The 20,775-nt window shown below is 35.9% G+C and overlaps 1 protein-coding gene across 2 annotated transcripts in view; it reads left to right on the forward strand.

The window, feature by feature from the left end:
• The window catches only part of ANGPT1 (angiopoietin 1), a 469,567-nt gene that overhangs the window by 412,306 nt on the left and 36,486 nt on the right, over window positions 1-20,775 (forward strand). For both annotated transcript variants that reach the window (XM_061439144.1, XM_061439145.1), the window contains 2 exons: window positions 3,622-3,723; window positions 14,063-14,229. In XM_061439144.1, coding sequence (XP_061295128.1) covers window positions 3,622-3,723; window positions 14,063-14,229 — 269 coding nt within the window. The remainder of the gene's footprint in view (window positions 1-3,621; window positions 3,724-14,062; window positions 14,230-20,775) is intronic.

The raw sequence follows: 20,775 nt of genomic DNA on the forward strand, positions 1-20,775 counted from the left end.
TCCTGCAGCTCCTGCATTGGCATTCTTTACCACTGAACCACCTGGGAAGCCCAACTTCATATGTATATATGGACATATACATATATGTATATATATTACATAAATATCTATATATACAATAGCAAGCGTGCTTAGAAATTGATGATGCCAGTATTATTAACAAGAATCTGGGAATTGTAATCATAAGGACAGTTTATTGAATTTCTATGTATTTTGGCTTTATATGTTTTATATTATCCATAATAAATAATAAATTATATGAAATGTATAATAGTAATCTATTATGATATATGAGATATTATATACATAAAGTATATATGTGCAATATAAATACACATCACATATGTAAAATACATCTAAGAGATTAATGACAAAGCTTGTTATATGCCAAACACTGTTCTGAAAACTATATGCATTAATTAATTTAATCCTTGCAAAAGATCTACAGCATAGTTAGGGCTGAAATGGGACTTGAACACAGGTAATGTAGCACCCAAGTCCACGCCCCTAACCAATATATCATTCCCTTCTATTGTGTCCATATTCACCAAAAAGAAGCTGTTACCTTTGCTGTTATTACTGAGTCCCAGTAGGAATTGTGGAGTGTAAATCTAACTTCTTAATTTCCCTGCACTTTAGCTTCCAAGGCAGTAATCTGCCTGGGTAACCTTTCTCCTCTGGGTTAACTTTCTTTGGGTCTTTACCTAAGAAATGCTCCCAGCAAAGGAAAGTTGTCTTTTCTAAAATTAGCGAGTGATTTTTTAAAAAATCACTTTTTCAAAACTTTTTAAGTGCATAGAATTTTAATAACATAGGTAATAGTGACAAAAAAAAAAAAAAACACTGTAAAGAACAGTTTTCTCTACACACTATATATTTATAGTTGTGGTTATTCCTTTCCCTGAGTGTGTAAATGGACTTCATAGGTTTGCAAGCACATTTTGACAAACTCTCAGGCAATCAGTGTCCATTAGGAAGTCAAAATCTGGGGAAAAAAATCTAAATTAACCAGTCAAGGCAGGGTAAAATTTAATTAAAATACAAGTGACATTAGTTTCCTCTAAGAAAATATTTCCTTGACATTTTTACTTACTCTTATCTGTTTTACCAGTAGAGTTCCACTTGGTCTGCTATGTTGAATCACCAACAATGTCCTCTGTAAAATGAGCCATCTGGATTTTATTCTTATAGGAATCCTGCAGTTTCTCTCTTCAAGATCACTAATGGCTCCTTCATTTTAAATTTAAGTGTGTATTTTCTTAATCTTTATCTTGACTTCTCTGGAATACTTGACTAAGTTGATCACTCCCCAAACTTGAAATCCATCCCCAACTTTCATTGCATTCCATTAATCAAGTTTTCCTGTTTTATCTTCCCTTATTGCATCTCTAGTTAGTTATTCAACAAATATTCATTTAGTGCCTACTATAGCTAGGCACTGCTCTAGACACTAGGGACAGTAGCAAATAAAATGAATTTCCTACCTACCTAAAGATTTTGATGTCTGTTTTTTTCTCCATCAGTTGTTCACCAAAGCCCATTCTTCGGCCATCACCCCTCCCCATATCTGTTTCCACTATTTTTTTTTTTACTTCTTTAGAAATCTGTCTTTATGCTATCAACTGCTGCTTTCAAGATTACCCTCAGTATGGTTTAGAACAAGGGATTCAAATCCTAAATTCAGTACTTGTTTTATTAATAATAATCATTGATAAGTTCTTGAAATAACTTGAAGTCTGAGATTTTTCATTTGCAAAATGGACATAATAATCATACCTACATTGTAGGGCTGTTGTGAGATAAATTGGAAAATGCAGTAAAGTGTTTGAATTATTTAGCACTTAAAAGGCATTCTATTGTTATGACTATTCCTTTCTTAGTTCCTCATTCTCTTATCCTTATTCTTATTCATTCTTGATCTGCCTATAATTATATCATCTCTAATCAATAAACTCCCCCTTTTGGATGACTGTGCTCTCCTAAACATTAGGTTTCCAAAACCATGATCATTTCTTTTTTCACGTTAGCTCTATTCCTTAAATTTCTCATTTAGATTGCTGACTCTCTTATTCTTCAGGTCACTGGAGTTGAAAATTGTGAATTCTCACATCTTCTTATTTCTATGGGAACAATCACTATTTAAACTTTTAGGTGTTTTGATGATATGATCCATATTTTGTTCATCAAAATATCACCAGTTGTATCATAGACTCAGTGCCCCAAAATGCTTGTGGGGTGAAAAAATTGAATTAGTATTAAGAAAGACAAAAGACTAGATAGAGGTTATGTTGAGGACAAAGAGCAGGTGCATAGAAGCTAAGGGATTAGTAGAACTTTAAGATAGGGAGGGGGATTTCAAATTTGTAATCTTGGAGGGAGTCAGTTCCTCGTGATGCCGAATGCATACTGATGGGCGGCTGTTGTCAAGTTAGAGGAAGAGTCCACAGGAGAGCATTCTGCCTATTTTCATATGCTTACAGTTAAGTGTGTATTTCATAGTTCCCTTTACTCCGAGGAAATACATGGACAATTTGTCCTTTGAATGACAGTTCTTGCCAATGTTTTCATACCCTTTCGCCATTTGTGCTCAAAATTTAATGCCTCAGGGAAAACACTTGAGGTTTTTTCCTTTAATCAGGCTCTATGCCCACACAGCCTGCCTGCTGCTGTTGCCTCATGTCTACACCTTTAGCCAGCTTCCAAATTGCATTAGTAGGAATGATTGCCAGGGGAATGATGCTCCTCATTGCTGAGCCCTTGAATAATCAAGCTGCCACATTCATGCTTCATCAATTACAGTGATTGCTCTCTAAAGATAATCCTATTACAGATATGTTTCTCTCCTTGGTGGGCTCTGGGGGGAATGAATCCATTTCTAAATAAATACCATTATATTTAGAATAATTGAAATAAGCATAAGTCTTTGAAAGATTTGGATAACTTTTCCACATGCAAAAGAAAAGCTTCTCACAGTCAGAAGGAATATAGTATGTCATGTTCTCCTTGTATTGTTCATGATGAAAATTCAAGCAAATAATGTGTTCTCCATATGCTGGGGACCAAATTTTGCCTCTAATGTTATACTGAACTGTCAAGAATAATTATTGTAGTATATGAGTATATAGGAGTAAATATGCAATGAAATGTGTAATACTAAATATATGTGATTTTTAAAACACCATTTTTCCAAAACCTTTATTATTGGTATATTGTAATTTAATAAATTAAAGATAAAAATTCCAAATCTTATGTTTTAGCAGTAAAATGGTATGTAATTTTGGAAACCTTAGTAACATTTTAAAAAATTGATTATACACAGTGCCTATTGCCATTTAAGACAAATTTTTAAAAATAATTTTTATAGTCTGTGACTGAGAGAGACAGTTTTCAGCTGACTGATTCAAAACTTTACAAGTAATTTATGCACATTTGATGGAATTTAATCAGAAACAACTTGGATATAGGAAGAAATAGCCAATAAAATATCTAAATTAATATTTTCAACTTGGCAATTTTTCATCTCTATAAGGCTATCCATCCTATTTCTGTTTTGAAACATATATGATACCTGTTTCTTTAAATTAGACATAATTTTCACTTGGCTTTATGTTTCTTTGTCAGGTATTTTGCAATATGGATCTCAACGGGGGAGGTTGGACTGTAATACAGCATCGTGAAGACGGAAGTCTAGATTTCCAAAGAGGTTGGAAAGAATATAAAATGGTAAGTTGGAAGAATTTACATAGTTTTTGACATTTTATAGTGAGATTTTCTTCACTACACTATGTGATAAGCCCTTGTATTTTTAGATGTCTTTTAAAAAATAAAATGATACATTCCTGACATTATTCTCATTAAACACAAAGCATTCATAAATCTTTTTCAATAAATGATTTCCATGTGTACATCAGAAAGAAAAATATATTACTGAAATTATTTAGCAAACTATTATATATTGTCTGAATTTGTTCCTGATTGAATGAGGGTGGAGGAAGCTGGAATTGGACCCAGTCTGGGATACATGAGCCAGGACAAGAGAAGTGTATAGGGCTGTGGGCTGTGGAGCAGAACTGGTGGGCACCATCAATGACTTCACTCGAGTGGCTGGCAAGTTGCTGCTGGCTATGGACTGAAAACTCCTCCAATGTGGCTAGGGTGGGCTTCCCCCAGTATAGTGATCCAGGGTCATCAGATTTATTATGTGGCAGTTGACATCCTTTGAGCACAAAAATAGAAGCTTCCAGGTCTTCTAAGATTTATTAAGCCCAGAAATGGCATGTCACTTCTACTGTATTCTTTTAGTTAAAGTTGATGACAGGACCAGTCCAGATTCAAAGTCAGACAAGTACACAAGGGTTTGAACTGTGAGATGTGATTGAGGTCTCCAGAATAACAGTAAATAACATCAGTACCATCATCACCATCATCATAGCTACCCTTTCAGTATTTTTATGTACAAGTCTCATACATAAATTCTTATCTAATTTTTATATCAAATGTATCAGTTAATACTGTCCCCATTTTAAGAGGAAACTGAGCAAGTTGGGAGATCAATCTTTCCAAGATAATATGGTTGAAATAATCCATAATCCAATAATCACATAATCACATAGTGCCTACAATATTAACTGTTAAAATCTGCTGACGAATTATCAAGAAACAGTAATGGAAGAGGATTTCCTTTTGCAAACCAATCTCATCTTTTACATCTAAATGTTCTGGGTAGTTCTTGTCTTGACAAATTTTTGACAAATTTTCCTCTCAGAAAGTAAAGAAAGAGATAAAGAGAAATACTGTACTAACCTAAGTTCTGCCTTGATATTCATGTTGAAAATGTGTAAAAACAGTGGTTTGCTTGTCAACATTGCAGTTTACCCATTAGTAGGTTAGTAACTGACCAAACATCAGTAAACGAAGGGTTTTAAGAGATGAAGGAAAGTGTCTACTGGTGTCTCTTTATCTACAGTATTTTTTATCAGATTTAATGCTGAAAGTAAGTTAATAAAGTTTGGAGTTACACAAAGTTGGAATCTTGATATCTTCAATAATCCATAAACTCAAAATAGAAATGTAGGCTAAAGCCAACAAGATAGAGTTCTACAAAGATAAATGTGAAGTCTTTCAACCTAGACCAAAAACATACAAGATTAACTGTGAGAACTTAGAAAAAGATGATGTTACTGAGCAAGGGCTAAAGAAGCCAATACTATGGCACAGGCTTTTGAAAAAAGAAAGAGCTTTCATTTTGAGGTAAACTGGAAAGGAGCCAGGAGGCAAGGCTCTCAAATCTGACTCCACAATCCAGAGACCACGGTGAAATTTAAATGACTAGGGGAATGTCATACTTACGGACGAATTGGCTAGTCTTGAATCAGTCCATACAAGCTGCAGAACCCAGGTTTTATTTATTAAAAGATTTCTTGTTTTGTAAAGTCCTCCAGAGGCAACATTTCAATTCTTTGGTTCTGTAGATTGAGTGTTCTTGGTTCTGGAGTCACCCTGGAGACATGGCCTCCTGTCTGCACATGCACAGTTTTAGTCATCACTCTGCCACTTGAAAGTGGAGTGGTTTTTAGCAAATCATTTAACCCACACCTTAACTTTCTCACTTGTTGGGAGGGGATATTGCTAATAGTACCTCACTTGCCTTGCCAGGGGTATTGTGAGAATTAGCTGTAAGTAAAGCGCTTGGCACATTGAATTGTCAGTAAACTGTAGGTATTATTATTATCCAAGATTAAAACATCAAAAACTGCAAATGTTTTCTTAACTCTGGCAAAAATATTATTTGGCAGATGATCTTAAGTCATGATTATTTTCACTACTAAAGTGAGTTTTGAAGATGTTATCTGAGAATTAGACTATAGCTAAAGACTCTGGCAAGTCTGAAATACATTATTATTAATACTAATAATAAAAGAAAATTTAATATAAAGTTGTCATCACGGTGACTTTCCAAAATGGTGATGTACTAGCTGTAATCATCTGCTGCCTTGGCAAACTAGGTATATTAAGTAAGAAAGATTGACATATGAAGGATGTCATTGATTCATGTCTTATAAGCATTTGTCAAATGTGTATATTTAAGCAAGTTTTTTTATTGTTGGAATGGGGCTGAATTATTCTTTAATCATAGCTTTTGTGAAGTTTTCTCCTCTCCCTTTTTCAGGGGAGTTAGAACCAGGGATGGGGGAGCCTGGTGGGCTGCCGTCTATGGGGTCACACAGAGTTGGACACGACTGAAGTGACGTAGCAGCAGCAGCAGCAGCAGCAGAAAGACTATCTTTTATTCAAACTAGAACAATTTATCAGCTTAGTGTCAATTCTACACAGTCAGAAATGAGATAAACTCTAAAGTTTTGAAACATTTTGGCAAAAATGAGTCTGATGACTTCTTTTGTTTTAATTAAAAAAAAAAGCTGTGATACACATATACAATGGAATATTACTCAGCCATTAAAAAGAATACATTTAAATCAGTTCTAATGAGGTGGATGAAACAGGAGCCTATTATACAGAGTGAAGTAAGTCAGAAAGAAAAACACCAATACAGTATACTAACGCATATATATGGAATTTAGAAAGATGGTAACTATAACCCTATATGCGAGATAGCAAAAGAGACACAAATGTATAGAACAGTCTTTTGGACTCTGTGGGAGACAGCGCCGGTGGGATGATTTGAGAGAAGAGCATTGAAACATGTATATTATCACATGTGAAACAGAATATCAGTCCAGGTTTGATGCATAATACAGGGTGCTCAGGGCTGGTGCACTGGGATGACCCAGAGGGATGGGATAGGGAGGGAGGTAGGAGGGGGGCTCAGGATGGGGAACACGTGTACACCCATGGCTGATTTATGTCAATGTGTGGCAAAAACATTACAATATTGTAAAGTAATTAGCCTCCAATTAGAATAAATTAATTAAATAAAAAATAAATAAATGAAAATTTTAAAAAACACAATTTATCATATATTATAATTTGGTTTACTGTCACCAAAACACATGGTATAAAATGTTTCAGTTGTTTCCTCCAGAGCTTTTCTTTCACCTGCAGACAAAGCAACATGACTCCACAAAGAATGAGCATAGACTCCTTATGCCAGCTCTTATCAGTCACACCCACTTCTGCTCCCTGAATCAGAACCGGCTGCTACATCCTTTGGGAAAGAGAACTTGACATGTACCAGTTACTCCTTAATCTTCACTGTTCTATTATATACAATAAGATGCTTCACTTCTTTCTCAAGCACTGACTGTAGAACTAAAGTTTCATCCCTCCTTCCTTTCTGCCTTTCCTCTTTCCTTCCCTTTAAACTGGTTGATATCTGTGGGCTGACTCTTGCTTCATAAGGTCTCCAGAACATATGTTAAAATTGTCAACACATGAAGTTACAAATATATAATTATTATTTTTAAACCTCTCTCACCATGGAAGACTTGCAGTTTAATTGATTCTTAATGTTGGCTTTAAGACTACAAAATCTTTTACCTAAGCTTTGTTTTCACTTAAAACTTCCTTATGAGGAGATTCAGCAAAATCTGGTTTATGGATTTGTAAAGATGTTTGCCAAGGGGGAAGTCTGGAGTGGGCTCTTTTAATGAGGCACTTAGGGAACAACATTAACTCCTTCAAGCCATGAGAATACCATTTAGTGGCCTACAGCAATAACACTTATCAGCAGTACTTTTGCATATACAGCCCAATCAAGCTAGGCGTTCCAAACCATACCCCAGTGGCCTAACTTTATAGAAGGTAGTGACTAATGCCCTGGAGACAACCTGTCTTTGTATTGAAAACATTTAGCTCCATAAACAGAGCTTCCTATTTACACAAATATTTCATTCTGAGCACCATACCTTTTGGGAGTTCTTTGTTTCTGGAAAGAAATTAAGAGCACATTTTCAACTTCATTTTATCGTATTCACATTAAAAGGAGAAAAATATATATCAGAAATTTAAAATGCTGAAATATTCATCTTCTGATCTTTCTTGGGCTATCTCAGTAGTTAGAGGAGATGCACAATTGAATTGTATATTAAGCACCTTTGGAAAGCCACAGCTCAGTAACCCTGACTTCTTATTTGTTTTCTTTGATCATTTTATGAAAAGAGATGAAACCTACAGGGTACATAGACTGTGTCTGGTTTCAATTGTGTTTCAGTCATAAAAAGTCAACACTTCCTATGAATATTATCAGACAAAACAAAGTATCAGAGACAATTATTTTATCAACTTGGAAAAATACAAATCAAAACTGAACATTTTTGCAAATTTTGGCAAAAGCTAATGAATATTAATCTATTCTCTGTGTGCTTTTTTTTTAAAGCAAAATGTGGTTTATAAGGCCAATTTAAAGTTAGCATTAATTTAAGCTAAATTCCAGGGTCTTTTGCCTTTTATTAAAGAGCTAAAGGAGAAATAAAATTGATAAACAATCTATCTGAATTATGATATCAGAATCATAATATGTGATTTTTTAATTATGTTATTATGATTGGCAGGGTATGGTATAGCATCCTTGGATTTTATTTATAAAAAAAGAACAAGTTCTGTTTTTATTACTATTGTTTATTCAAAGGACTTACTGCTTTTTCAGTGTCAGCACTGAATTTTGTATAAGACTTTACTTTCATTCTTATGACTGTTGCAAGCTATTTGGAATAAAATATAAAACCTGTGGTAAACTGTTAGGTATTCAATAATATGTAAATCTTTTCTTTTTTTTTGCTTGTTTGTGCATTGTCCATTTCTGTATTTCCAAAAAAATATGAATTTTTTTCAAAGACACTCCCATAATATACAATCAACACTTAACTCCTAATATCTTCAATATGAAGATGAACTTTAGTTTTATGCCTGCTTTTTTTTTCCCCCCTATGTACCTCTTAGAGAATTTGATCGGTTAATTTATTATTTCTCATTTGCATTCAGAATAGGTATTCTGCATTATAATCCTATGGTTCTCCACCTTTAGTACACAGCATACTCACCTGAGGAACTTTTAAATGCATAGATCTCTAAGACTGCCCCAGACATACTAAGTCGGAACCTCCATATGGGAACCAACCAAGTCATCTATATTTTGAAAAAGCTCCACAGCTGTTTCTGATATGCAGTGCCAGTTGAAAGCAAATGTCAGAACTATCAAGTTATTAGCATGGGTTTAAGATCTCAAAAATTTCTTTTGTAGATCCTAAAACTTTTGAGATGTAGTGAGAAAGGAATTTAAAAAATAGAACCAAGGTAGAGTTAAAGAGGACAACTTCTCTTTATCAGTAGGAAAGCAGAAACAAGAGTAAGAAGATAATCAGTAGACACAGACTATTGTTTGTGCCATAGCTTAGCCCCTGTTGCCACCAGTTGGTTTAAACTTCTTATTTAATAATTAACTTCTTGGATTAAAACAACAGTACTCATTTGTGTAAACCAATACTCAACTTATCATAAGAATACATTAGTTCCTAGCATCTGAAAACCATTTAAAGCATTGATTCAATATCTCCTTATTAAATTTCAGTCTAAGACAAGACCTAGGATTTCTCATATAGGGTGGAAGAGAACCTGCCTAATGCCAAGTAGCTTATAGTCTCTTGGAACAGAGGCAGATAATCAGAAAATTACTATATACTGTGATATATCCTCTAATTGTAATAGAAACTAGATTTTTGTTAAGTACTTCTCATGCATCAACACTGAGATAAATGCTTCGAGTATATTATCTCACTTCTTTCTCACAACATTATATGTGGAAATATTTTAAATCCTTATTTTGCATATAAGGAAACTAAGACTCAAAAATAAGAGCAAGTATGTGGCTGAGCAAGACTTCCAATTGGAGCCAGAGGTAGGGAGTAGAATTTGTTTAATCGAAGCTGTCTTTGTGACTAGGTGTCAGATTCATGGTTGCCTAATAAACTATCCAAATAGACAGTTTACTAAATTAGGAACCCATTTTCCCTTCTTGCTTGAATTTTTTCATCTTTTGTTTCTGCATCATTGCACTTAGCTATTAGAAGGTTTCCTCCTACACTCTCTCTCTAACAGGGAGATTGATTGTGTTAGAATCTCTCTAACACATTGATTCCTTGCAGCCAGTAGAGCATATATTTAGAAAGTTTTCCGGAAAGGTGCATGAAATAAAATTTTGTTTTATCAAAGCAAATTTCTTTGCTTTCTCTTCAGTTGTTTCTTCCTCTATCTTCAGTCACAAAAAGCAAACTGTTTAGGAATGGTTATTAGCCTCCACTTAAAGAGGTACAAGCTTGCATGCCAAGCTGGGAACGAAGACATGTGGAGGAATTCACAAATGTTCTTCCTTTTCGGAGGCTTGCTGGAGATCACTGTGCTTTTCCCTAGGAAGGCTGGAGAGCTTTTATATCCTTGCAACTGCATGGAAGTGTTTGACCTAAAACTTCACACTTCATCATCCCCACCTTCCTTATTCACATTTAGTGTAATTCCTGAATCTCTTCTAACTGACCACACAAAAGAGGGAATCCTCAAGTGGCTATAGAGTTTTTTCATGTCTGAGCTGAAAAGAAATGCAAGGAGAATTCCAGCAGTCTTCTTTTCCTTCCCAGTGGCTTCTGCAACTGAGAATGTGCTAATTTTCAGTCCCCTGTAACTTTCTGCTTTGCTTACTCATTGAAGAAGGTAAATTTCACTCTTCTCCATGGTATATAGCACCAGTTGCCCTAGGAATGTGTAAAATTCTTAGCACATTTTAAATTAAGATTTCTTGCCACTGTGGAACTCTTGCAACCTGTGATTTGAGCATCTTAAGAACAGAGAAGAAAGGAGACCCTAGAGTATGGACTTCAATAGATCCTACATCTGTACAGGGAGATGATCTTAGGGGATGCATGTACCCACTGCAATCTGGACAAAAGGTGTTTAGTTAATCAAAAACTAACTTAAATTGAGATACATATATGCAACTAAGTTAAAAGTGTACATTTATATATATATATATATGTATGCTAATACATTTCATTGAAAATACTTTCATTTGCCCACATTTTTAAAATGGAGGCTCAAAGCTTACAATTCTGAATTAGAGATTCTTTCATAAAACTTTCCCATAATCAAATGCATCAAATATTTAGCTTCTGTTTTTGTTTTTTTAAAAACTAGAGCAAGTAAGGCATATAAAAAGCAATGTATGTTAAAAGTCCTCTAAAGTTTTATTATTTTCCTCAGTCTTTTAGGATTGTTGCAACAACTTATAGTTCAAAAGAATTTTTAGTGATTTGCTTTCATAGAGCAAATCTAAACATCTAAATTAGTTTTTACCAAAAACAAAACAAAATTCCTCTTTCCTGACTAATATTTAACTTATTTACATAACGTTATAAATCTTATCATTGCCATAAGAGAACTGGCATAAATGAGTTTGAGACCAAACACAATTGGTCTTTTTGGTAAGTAACTCAGTTGGCAGATGGGAGTGCACAACTGTATTTAATACTTTTAGTGTACTCTGAGTATTAATATACTTTAAAGAGGAAATGAAAAATACTGCTTCATGTAAGTTGGTTAAAGGAGAATTCATTAAAGAACATTTCTACTATAGTTGTAATTCTGTAAAGTTGATATACATTAAATTTTTAAATAAATAAATATTTTTCAAATTCTATCCTCTGTATTGAGGAAATAAGAATTGCTGCATGAAACAGGGCACCCAAAGTTGATGCTCTGGGACAACTCAGAGGGATGGTGTGGGAAGCGAGGTGGGAGGAGGGTTCAGGGTGGTGGGACACATGTATACCCTTGGCTGATTCATATTGATGTATGGCAAAAACCACTACAATATTGTAAAGTAATTAGCCTCAATTAAAATAAATAAATTAATTTTTTAAAAAAAGAATTGCTGTGATTTTTCAGTACTTTCCTCATTCTTATTCATACAGATAGAATAAGACCCTTTATTAGTGAATACCTAGGTGAACCGGGGGGAGAAGGCAATGGCACCCCACCCCAGTACTCTTGCCTGGAAAATCCCATGGATGGAGGAGCCTGGTAGGCTGCAGTCCAGGGGGTCGCTAAGAGTCAGACACGACTAGCGACTTCACTTTCACTTTTCACTTGCATGCATTGGAGAAGGAAATGGCAACCCACTCCAGTGTTCTTGCCTGGAGAATCCCAGGGACGGGAGAGCCTGGCGGGCTGCCGTCTATGGGGTCGCACAGAGTCGGACAAGACTGAAGCGACTTAGCAGCAGCAGCAGGTGAACCAGAATGTTTCTTTCTGCAACATCAAAGTATATCATGTGATTACTAGACAACCCCAAGTTTTCCAAGTATCAAAGTGCTCAAGATAAATGGAAAGTTTCTTCATATTCAGATTTATGGACTGGTCTCAGACACTTTGATTCAGGTTGGAGCCTGCCAGGAATATTTGTTTTCAACTAGTGCTCCAGTGATTATGATTCAGTTGGGCACTTTAAGAAACACCCTTGAGATTCAACCAAATTACCTACAAGAACTAAGTTTAAAGGTTATTTTTCTGAATTCAATTGCAGAATACTATAGTCTTTTGTTTTCTTCCTTCCTGCCTTTCTTCCATTTTCTTTGAACTTCAGTAAAGCATATGGAGTGCCCAGTGTATACCAGCATTCTACTAGTCTTTGAGGATTCACAAATACAACACAACTTCTGTCCTCAAGGAGTTCACAGTCTGGCTGGTAAAACATGTAGATCAGGAATTACACTGAACTTCAAGTTTTACCAAGGGATACTTTCTGAGGCAGTTGTGAATATCCAAAATCTAGAGCACTGGTAATCTCCTGCTGCTGCTGCTGCTGTCACTTCAGTCATGTCTGACTCTGTGCGACCCCAGAGACGGCAGCCCGCCAGGCTCTCCCGTCCCTGGGATTCTCCAGGCAAGAACACTGGAGTGGGTTGCCATTTCCTTCTCCAATGCATGCAAGTGAAAAGTGAAAGTGAAAGTGAAGTCGTGTCCAACCCTCAGCGATCCCATGGACTACAGCCTTCCAGGCTCCTCCGTCCATGGGATTTTTCCAGGCAAAGAGTACTAGAGTGGGTTGCCATTGCCTTCTCCGTGTAATCTCCTAGGGTTTTTAATTTTCCTATCGCTAACATAACCAGCATTAAAAGTTAGCTTTCTTTTATGTACTACTGCTTTTATCCCACAAACAAAACTGTTTTGAACACTTAGTCCATGGGGTCGCGAGGAGTCAGACACGACTGAGCGACTTCACTCTCACTTTTCACTTGCATGCATTGGAGAAGGAAATGGCAACCCACTCCAGTGTTCTTGCCTGGAGAATCCCAGGGACGGGGGAGCCTGGTGGGCTGCAGTCTATGGGGTCGCACAGAGTCGGACACGACTGAAGCGACTTACTTAGCAGAAGCAACAGCAAGCAGTAGCAATGACTGGGATTGCCTTAAGAGAGCAGAGGAAAACTTGTTGAGATTCAGGGTTGGAGCCTCCAGCTAGATTCCCTCACTAGCCTGTGTCAGCCTTCTACCTCTAAATCCTGATCTATGGGTGTGACATATTTAAGTAACTGAAGTCCTGGATTTACCGATTTGCTTATTATTACTTGAAAATGTTAAAAGCTATAGAAGTTAAGGGACTAGTAATCTGTTTGTTACTATCTAACATAATTTGACTGTGAATAATATCATAAACAATAATAGTATTGTTAAATAACTTCTGATGATACTCATTGAAAAATGTTTAAACTATGTTGAAAATATTCCATTAACTAGTATTTGTAAGAACCATTTTCAAAAGCAAGTTGTGATTGAGAAGCATTTACTGGTTAAACCTATTAACCAGATTCATTTAATTCAAAAAAATCTCATCTACACAGATTTGAATATCATATTTTTACTGTATTAAGAATTACTGTAATGAGCCTTGGAGAGGAACATAGCAGAAAAATACTGAGTGAGTAGCTGAAGAAAGTGTATAAAAATATGAAAGAACCATCTTTTAAAGAATATTTTATTATTGTTTAGAACATAATATTAAACTTGAAAAGATCTTCTCTGTGAATTAACAACTGCATCTCTGTCTTCTTTGGCAGGGTTTTGGAAATCCCTCTGGTGAATATTGGTTGGGGAACGAGTTTATTTTTGCCATAACCAGTCAGAGGCAGTACACTCTAAGAATTGAGTTATTGGACTGGGAAGGAAACCGAGCCTATTCACAGTACGACAGATTCCACATAGGAAATGAAAAGCAGAACTACAGGTAAATCCTTCTTGGATGTGGTGTTCAACTGCCTCATGCCTAGTCATTTAAGAGTTTTAATGGAAAAGTGTGGAAAATAAAGAAATGATCCTTCAAAATGAAAATCAGTCTGTTTTGGCCTATGACAGAGAGATACCAAAAGCCCTGTAAAGTCGTGTTCAAAGCTTTAAATTTCAGTTTTCACAGACTGATTATTTTGATGTTGGCTCAAATTCTAGAGATAGGGAATTAATTCAAGTGTGATATTATTGTTTGTATTTTCATTATTGCTATCATTGTTATGAAGGTGCAGTGAATTCATACATATAAAACTGATGACAGAGAATTGACTCAAACTCGGGGGCTTGAAATAAATACTATTTTCCACCAGATTTTTTACTTGCACTTTCCTCATTTACCTTTCTTAAATTATTTTTTATATTATCTTGAAGGTGACAAAAGAGGGATAAAATTTTATGTTTGAGTGATTTACAAGAAAAATAAGGTGAGGCATAATTTAGAATTTTTTGGTCAAAATGTGAAAGACAGAAGTAACTCCAAGTAATAACATCAATATACACAACATGTTGTGTTTTTTATATCATTACAGATATAAGGATAGACTATATCCTTAATTGTTAATATCTCAGATATTCTTTTTTTTTCAATGAGCAGCTTGTACACTAGGAAAAAATCGCTAAGTAAGTAACACAGGGCAGTAAATTTATTTCACAAACACTGCATTGCTTCTATCTTCTAGGAACTCTACTAGGCACTGGCAAATTTGCGGTCAGTGATGAGATCACTAGTCTCCCAGACCTCACAGTTTATCTTTGTTACAAATTAGGTCACTAAATAACTGGTTGGCCTTCCTTGAGAACAGGAAGTATATTTCAGTTGCTTTTATATCACTACCCATAAAGGCAATACTTGGCACATAGCAGGTCCTTAATGATTACATGTGACTCAGTTCTGTAAATTAGATAAACAGTAAATTAGAGTTGCAGTGATTTTAAACTCTTGATATTGTGGCTACTCTACCCTGGTCTTGGAAACACAAGTGTATACATTAAAGGGTTGGCACACTGCTTCAAGCAAAATGCAGTGACAGCTACCAAGACCTGATACTTATATTCCAACCTGTGTGGCCACCTCCTCATAATTCAACTGTTTCTGCTGTTTGTTTATATTTCCGAGACATACCATCCTTCAGGAGTTTAAATCTATAACTTTTATGAATGCATCTCATTTTATTTTAATGGATTATGTATGGGATTGAATCCTTGGAGACATAATAATCATATTCTTAACAAACAGTGATGATATCACTACAACAGAAGATGTGAAATTGATCCAAGGAGTTGATAGTCTCATGGTGGGGACTGAGGGTGTGCATATGGCAACTCAAGAAACAAAAGAAAAGACATTTATAAAATCCAATGGAGTGTGAGAAGAAATGTTTCCAAGGAGGTCAATATTTTGAGAGTTTTAAAACAAGAAAAACCACTGTAAAACATCAGGGATACTCTTGTGTAAATGTTTTGAGTTGAAACTTGAAACTATATGAAACTTGGCTAATGTCAGACAGACTGACAATAGGACTAGCAAATAATTAGTCTAGTCTTTTTCTAGGCTCCTGAAGAATTTGCTTTGGTTCTTTTCCAAAACATCTCCAGTTTGTGTGTGTGTGTGTGTGTGTGTGTGTGTGTGTGTATGTATGTGAGCATGCTTATGAGGATGGGGTGGTATTAAGGGTACAGGTTTAGGGGTGTTAGAGGCCTCTGAAGTAGGCTTCAGGATGCGTAGTATGATTGTCATTCTGGCATCTGCTTGAGGAATACACTCTTGTCTCCTCTTCCAGGCCCTCTGCCCTCACTGAGCATTTCCTAGTCCTTGAGCATCTTTGTAATTTTGACCCAAATGATGCAGATCTGTGATCAGAAAGCTAAAGTAAGCTGTGCACTCTGAGATCTTCATTTTGTCCCTTGAGAGAATTGTGAACCTTGAGAATCAGAATTACAAATCCAGAAGGAACTTCATCATTTAATTCCAAACCTTTGGTTTTAAAGAAAACAAAGCTGAGGTTCAGAAATCTACAGTATTTTTGCCCAAGGAAGGAGAAAGACTTAAACATAGGATGTTTGAATCCTGCTGGTTCTGTGTAATTTTCAGTCTGTAATGCTACTGTAATAAAGCTCGTGGCTCCGGCCCTCTTTCCTGCCAAGACTGAGCAGAAAACAGATCTGTAATCATCACCTTCTTATGCAGTTAAATATTAAGATTCACACTGGCATCAATTGAGAAATTAAAGCTCATTAAAATATAATGCCTGTTCTGGTGAAAGCTTAGTTGAAATAAGCACACTATAAACTGGCGTTATTATTCACTCTTTTAAAGAAAATCAAACAGAAGCTTGAAAAGAGAACCTCTCCACCTGTCTCCTCACTCATGCCCCGCACTGATTCTCCAAGTCCAGTAACACCACGGGTGGCCTCGAGTCGGGGCTCCAGATGTCCAGCTTTGCTTCTGTGCTTGTTTCTCTTCTCTCTCAATTAGAATGCCTCGCTGTGATAAATTCTTAAAGGAATTAATGCACTTATATATACGTATTTTATAATTTATTAAATTATTTTCAGTACTATAATCATTTAATCCTTACAATGAATTTTGAGCCAGGTACTATTAGATACATATAAAGATGAAGAAACTTGGGTGAGGCTTTGGAAGATTGACCTGCTCAAATTCAACTAAATTTCAACTAAAATCAAAACTATGAAATTCATGATAGGTTTTTGTTTTCTATTTTTACATTTTCTATATTTGTTCCTCTTTGAAATTAAATTCAGAAATTTTTGAGTTTTCTTTTTTAAAGTATTTTATCTTAATAGTAATTGTTATTTGGAAAATTCTTATAATAGTTGTGGTCATACTGTATAAACCAAAAAAAATGGTTTAAATATCTTTTTCATACTCTAGACATTTACTCTAGATTAAAAGTAAATGTGAATAGATTGATGAGCTTACAAATGTACATGTAATACACATATTTTTCTTTTATCCTCCAAGGAAAATTCAATCTCAGATAGAAAATAAAATCTATAGAACCCAGGAGAATATAAATAAGAAAAAACAATAATGTGAGAGTGTTGTGATAGATACATCATGTGAAATAACACACAATCAACATGAAATTATTAAATACTTCCTCTGGAGAGGTAGTATTATGTAGATCTTGTCATCCAACACCCAGACTATTATAAAGCCTTCCTGCCTCCAGTCTTGATTCTCTCAAATATACTTTCCAAGCTATTATTAAGATTTTTTCTGAAAGATAATCTGACTTGGTCTCTGCCATCCTGCACATATTTCAACAATGCTCAGATATCTACAAGTAAAGTCTGCCATCTAAAACTCATCATGACTTGATCCTAGCTACTTATTCAACTATTACTGCCATGCTGCCCTGCACAGATAACCCCTCATTGTGAATATGGTCCAGAAACTACTTGCAATTTCTCTTAACCATCCACACCTCTTCTTAAGTTTTCTTTTTAAAAATATTTTATCTTAATAAAAATTTAATTTTGAAAGTTCTTGTAATAGTTGTGGCCACACTGTATAAACCAAAAAAGAATTTTAAATAGATCTTCCTCATGCTCTAGATACATACTGATTAAAAGGAATTCTATATCCTTACTCTATACACATGAACCCAACTTTGGATGCATCTTCTAAACCTTTAAGACTTTCCTTTATTCCAGGAAGTCTTCTGTGACAACTGTTATAGTGTAATCTGTGATGTGCTCACCTATGGCTCTCCTTGGAAGCACTCCTTCTCCCACCTGCTGGGATGTGCGCCCTAACAGCTTGTAGCCAGGGTCCCCTGAGTATGCCTGTGTATGGCTGAAGAAAGTCATATCATTCAAGGTCACTGCTCCTTCCTACAGACAGATTGCATCCAGGGAGTCAGTACAGGAATATATTAAAGACTACTTGCCCTAATTCAGGACAGTTCTGAGGGACTATCCAGGGCTTTCACTTGAAATTAGCTGATATGGTCACTGTGACTGCATGTGAACCCAGCTTCTCCTTCTGCTTAGTACAGCTTTCTTCAGTCTGCCACAGGAATCAGTCCTAAAATCATTCCTATGAATCTCCCTACACTGATTTCCCAGAGAAGTGCAATGTCACCCTCATTCTCAGGTCAGTTTGGATGCTTTGTGGTCCCAAACAAAGATTCATAACAATCTGTAAATATCCACAAATCTGACTGCCAACCTGCCAATGCAGGAGATGTGGGTTCGATCCTTGGGTTTGGAAGATCCCTGGAGAATGAAATGGCTACCCACTCTAGTATTCTTGCCTGAAAAATTCCATGAACAGAGGAGCCTAGAGGGCTCTGGTTCATGGCATCGCGAAAGAGTTGGACACAAATTAGCGACTAAATAACAAACAATCCACATTTTTTAAAAAATGGTTTTTACAGTCTAGAAACTTAGAAATTAGTGGGAAAGATCATACACATGACTTAGAAATTAGTGGGAAAGATCATACAAATTGTAAGATAACTACATAACAATGTTTATGATCTTTCCCACTAATTTCTAAGTTTCTAGCCTATAGAAACCATTTAGGTATACATTTGAAGATGTATACCTAAGCCAGCCATATTATTACTAACAATTAATAGTTGTTATTTGCTGAATATACAGTATACACCAGGCACCTTGTTTTACATAAGAAAATTGAAGTACAATACTTCACACAAGGTCACAGGTACTAATAATGTCACAATTTGAGCTTTAATCTTATAACTACCCACCATATGGCCATGCCTTTATAAAGGGAAATGTATCAGTTAATTTCTGGAATTAAATACACTCAAATAACATATTCTAAGAGAAAAAATATGTTTCTTCTAACCCCATTTCTGTCTTCAATAATCTTAATGTTGTGGACCCATTATCTCATTGCTCAATTTTCCATCCTATAAATTATTTATAAAGCTCCTTGCAACTCAGAATTTATTCACTAGAATAAAATCACCTTTATGTATACATTTATTTTTTACTTTTCTCCCCTTTAATTCTCTGATAAATGATAACATTTTGATCTCACTAAAAAAAAAAAATACTTCAGTAAGATGTTTTATCAGCTTAGGGCTTACAGTAACCTTTTTCTTCTCATTAAAACTTTGCTGGTTTTTGCTGGTACGAATAGTCAATGGAGGAATACATGCTGAGGCTGAAGCTCCAGTATTTTGGCCACCTGATGCAAAGAGTTGACTCATTGGAAAAGACCCTGATACTGGGAAAGATTGAAGGCTAGGAGGAGAAACGACAGAGGACAAGATGGTTGGATGGCATCACCGACTCAACGGACATGAGTTTGAGCAAGCTCTGGGAGGTAGTGAAGGACAAGGGAACTGGTGTGCTGCGGTCCACGGGGTCACAAACAGTCAGACGTGCCTGAGGGACTGAACAACAGCAAGTATTTGGAGTTAAAAAAAAATACATAGCCACCACCACATCGGATGCTGAAAAGAAATAAAAGTTTAATTGTGGGTTTAGGAATATACTATGATCTACCAGAAAGAACTCTGGAGTTGTGTCTGACTCTTTGTGACCCCATGGACTATAAAGTCCATGGAATTCTCCAGGCCAGAATACTGGAGTGGGTAGACTTTCCCTTCTCCAAGGGATCTTCCCAACCCAGGGATCAAACCCAGGTAACAGCTGAGCCGCAAGGGAAGACTGGAATCAGAAGATGTGAAAACTTAAATAGTGAAATCTGGCTTCATATCCATAAAGCCAACTTGGTTCCATCAGTCAGTGTTCAGTCAGGGAAACAAAAGCTTGATGAGTATTATGGAAATAGGGATTTATTTATACATATTACACCTTACACAAATATAAAATGAGTTTGGGAAGTGAAGTTCTAGAAGATGAAGGTGAATAATCAGAGGAAGGGTCAGTAACACATATACTTGAACCCCAGTGTAGTGGTGGAGAAGCTGGAGCCAGCAGGGAAATTTGAGAAATCAGGTAGATCCAAAGTGGACCACAGCAGAAGAGATCTCAGACAGCTGTAACGATGTCACCTGGGGCTGTGAGTCAAGCATCCAGTGGTGAGTCTGGACACATTCCTAGCATGGGGGGAGGGAGGCTGGATTCAGAGTAGAAAGAGGACGAGCTGAGAGCTGCTGGACACCTCTGACCCCGAGCATTACCATGTCTAATGCTAATCTGAGAGCTGGGCCACGCTATACTTCCTGCTAATCTGCAAGCGGGACCACGCTTTACTTCCTGCTAATCTGAAAGCTACACCACACTTTACTTCCACCAGGTCTCATGCAAAGTCCTCTCTGGGCCAACTCTAACCTGAAACAGTACAAAGAAGAAGATTCTAAGAAATGTAGTTCTCAGATTAACCAAGTTGACATAGCATAATCTAGCTAAAACTTGGGAAAGTCACATAATACATTTATACCTCAGTTTTTTCATCTTTAGTTGGGAATAATGTCCTTTCTTCTGTATATCTCACCATTTTGTTATATGAATCCAATTA

Source organism: Bos javanicus, chromosome 14 (genome assembly GCF_032452875.1).
Source record: "Bos javanicus breed banteng chromosome 14, ARS-OSU_banteng_1.0, whole genome shotgun sequence".
NCBI classification, from domain to species: domain Eukaryota; kingdom Metazoa; phylum Chordata; class Mammalia; order Artiodactyla; family Bovidae; genus Bos; species Bos javanicus.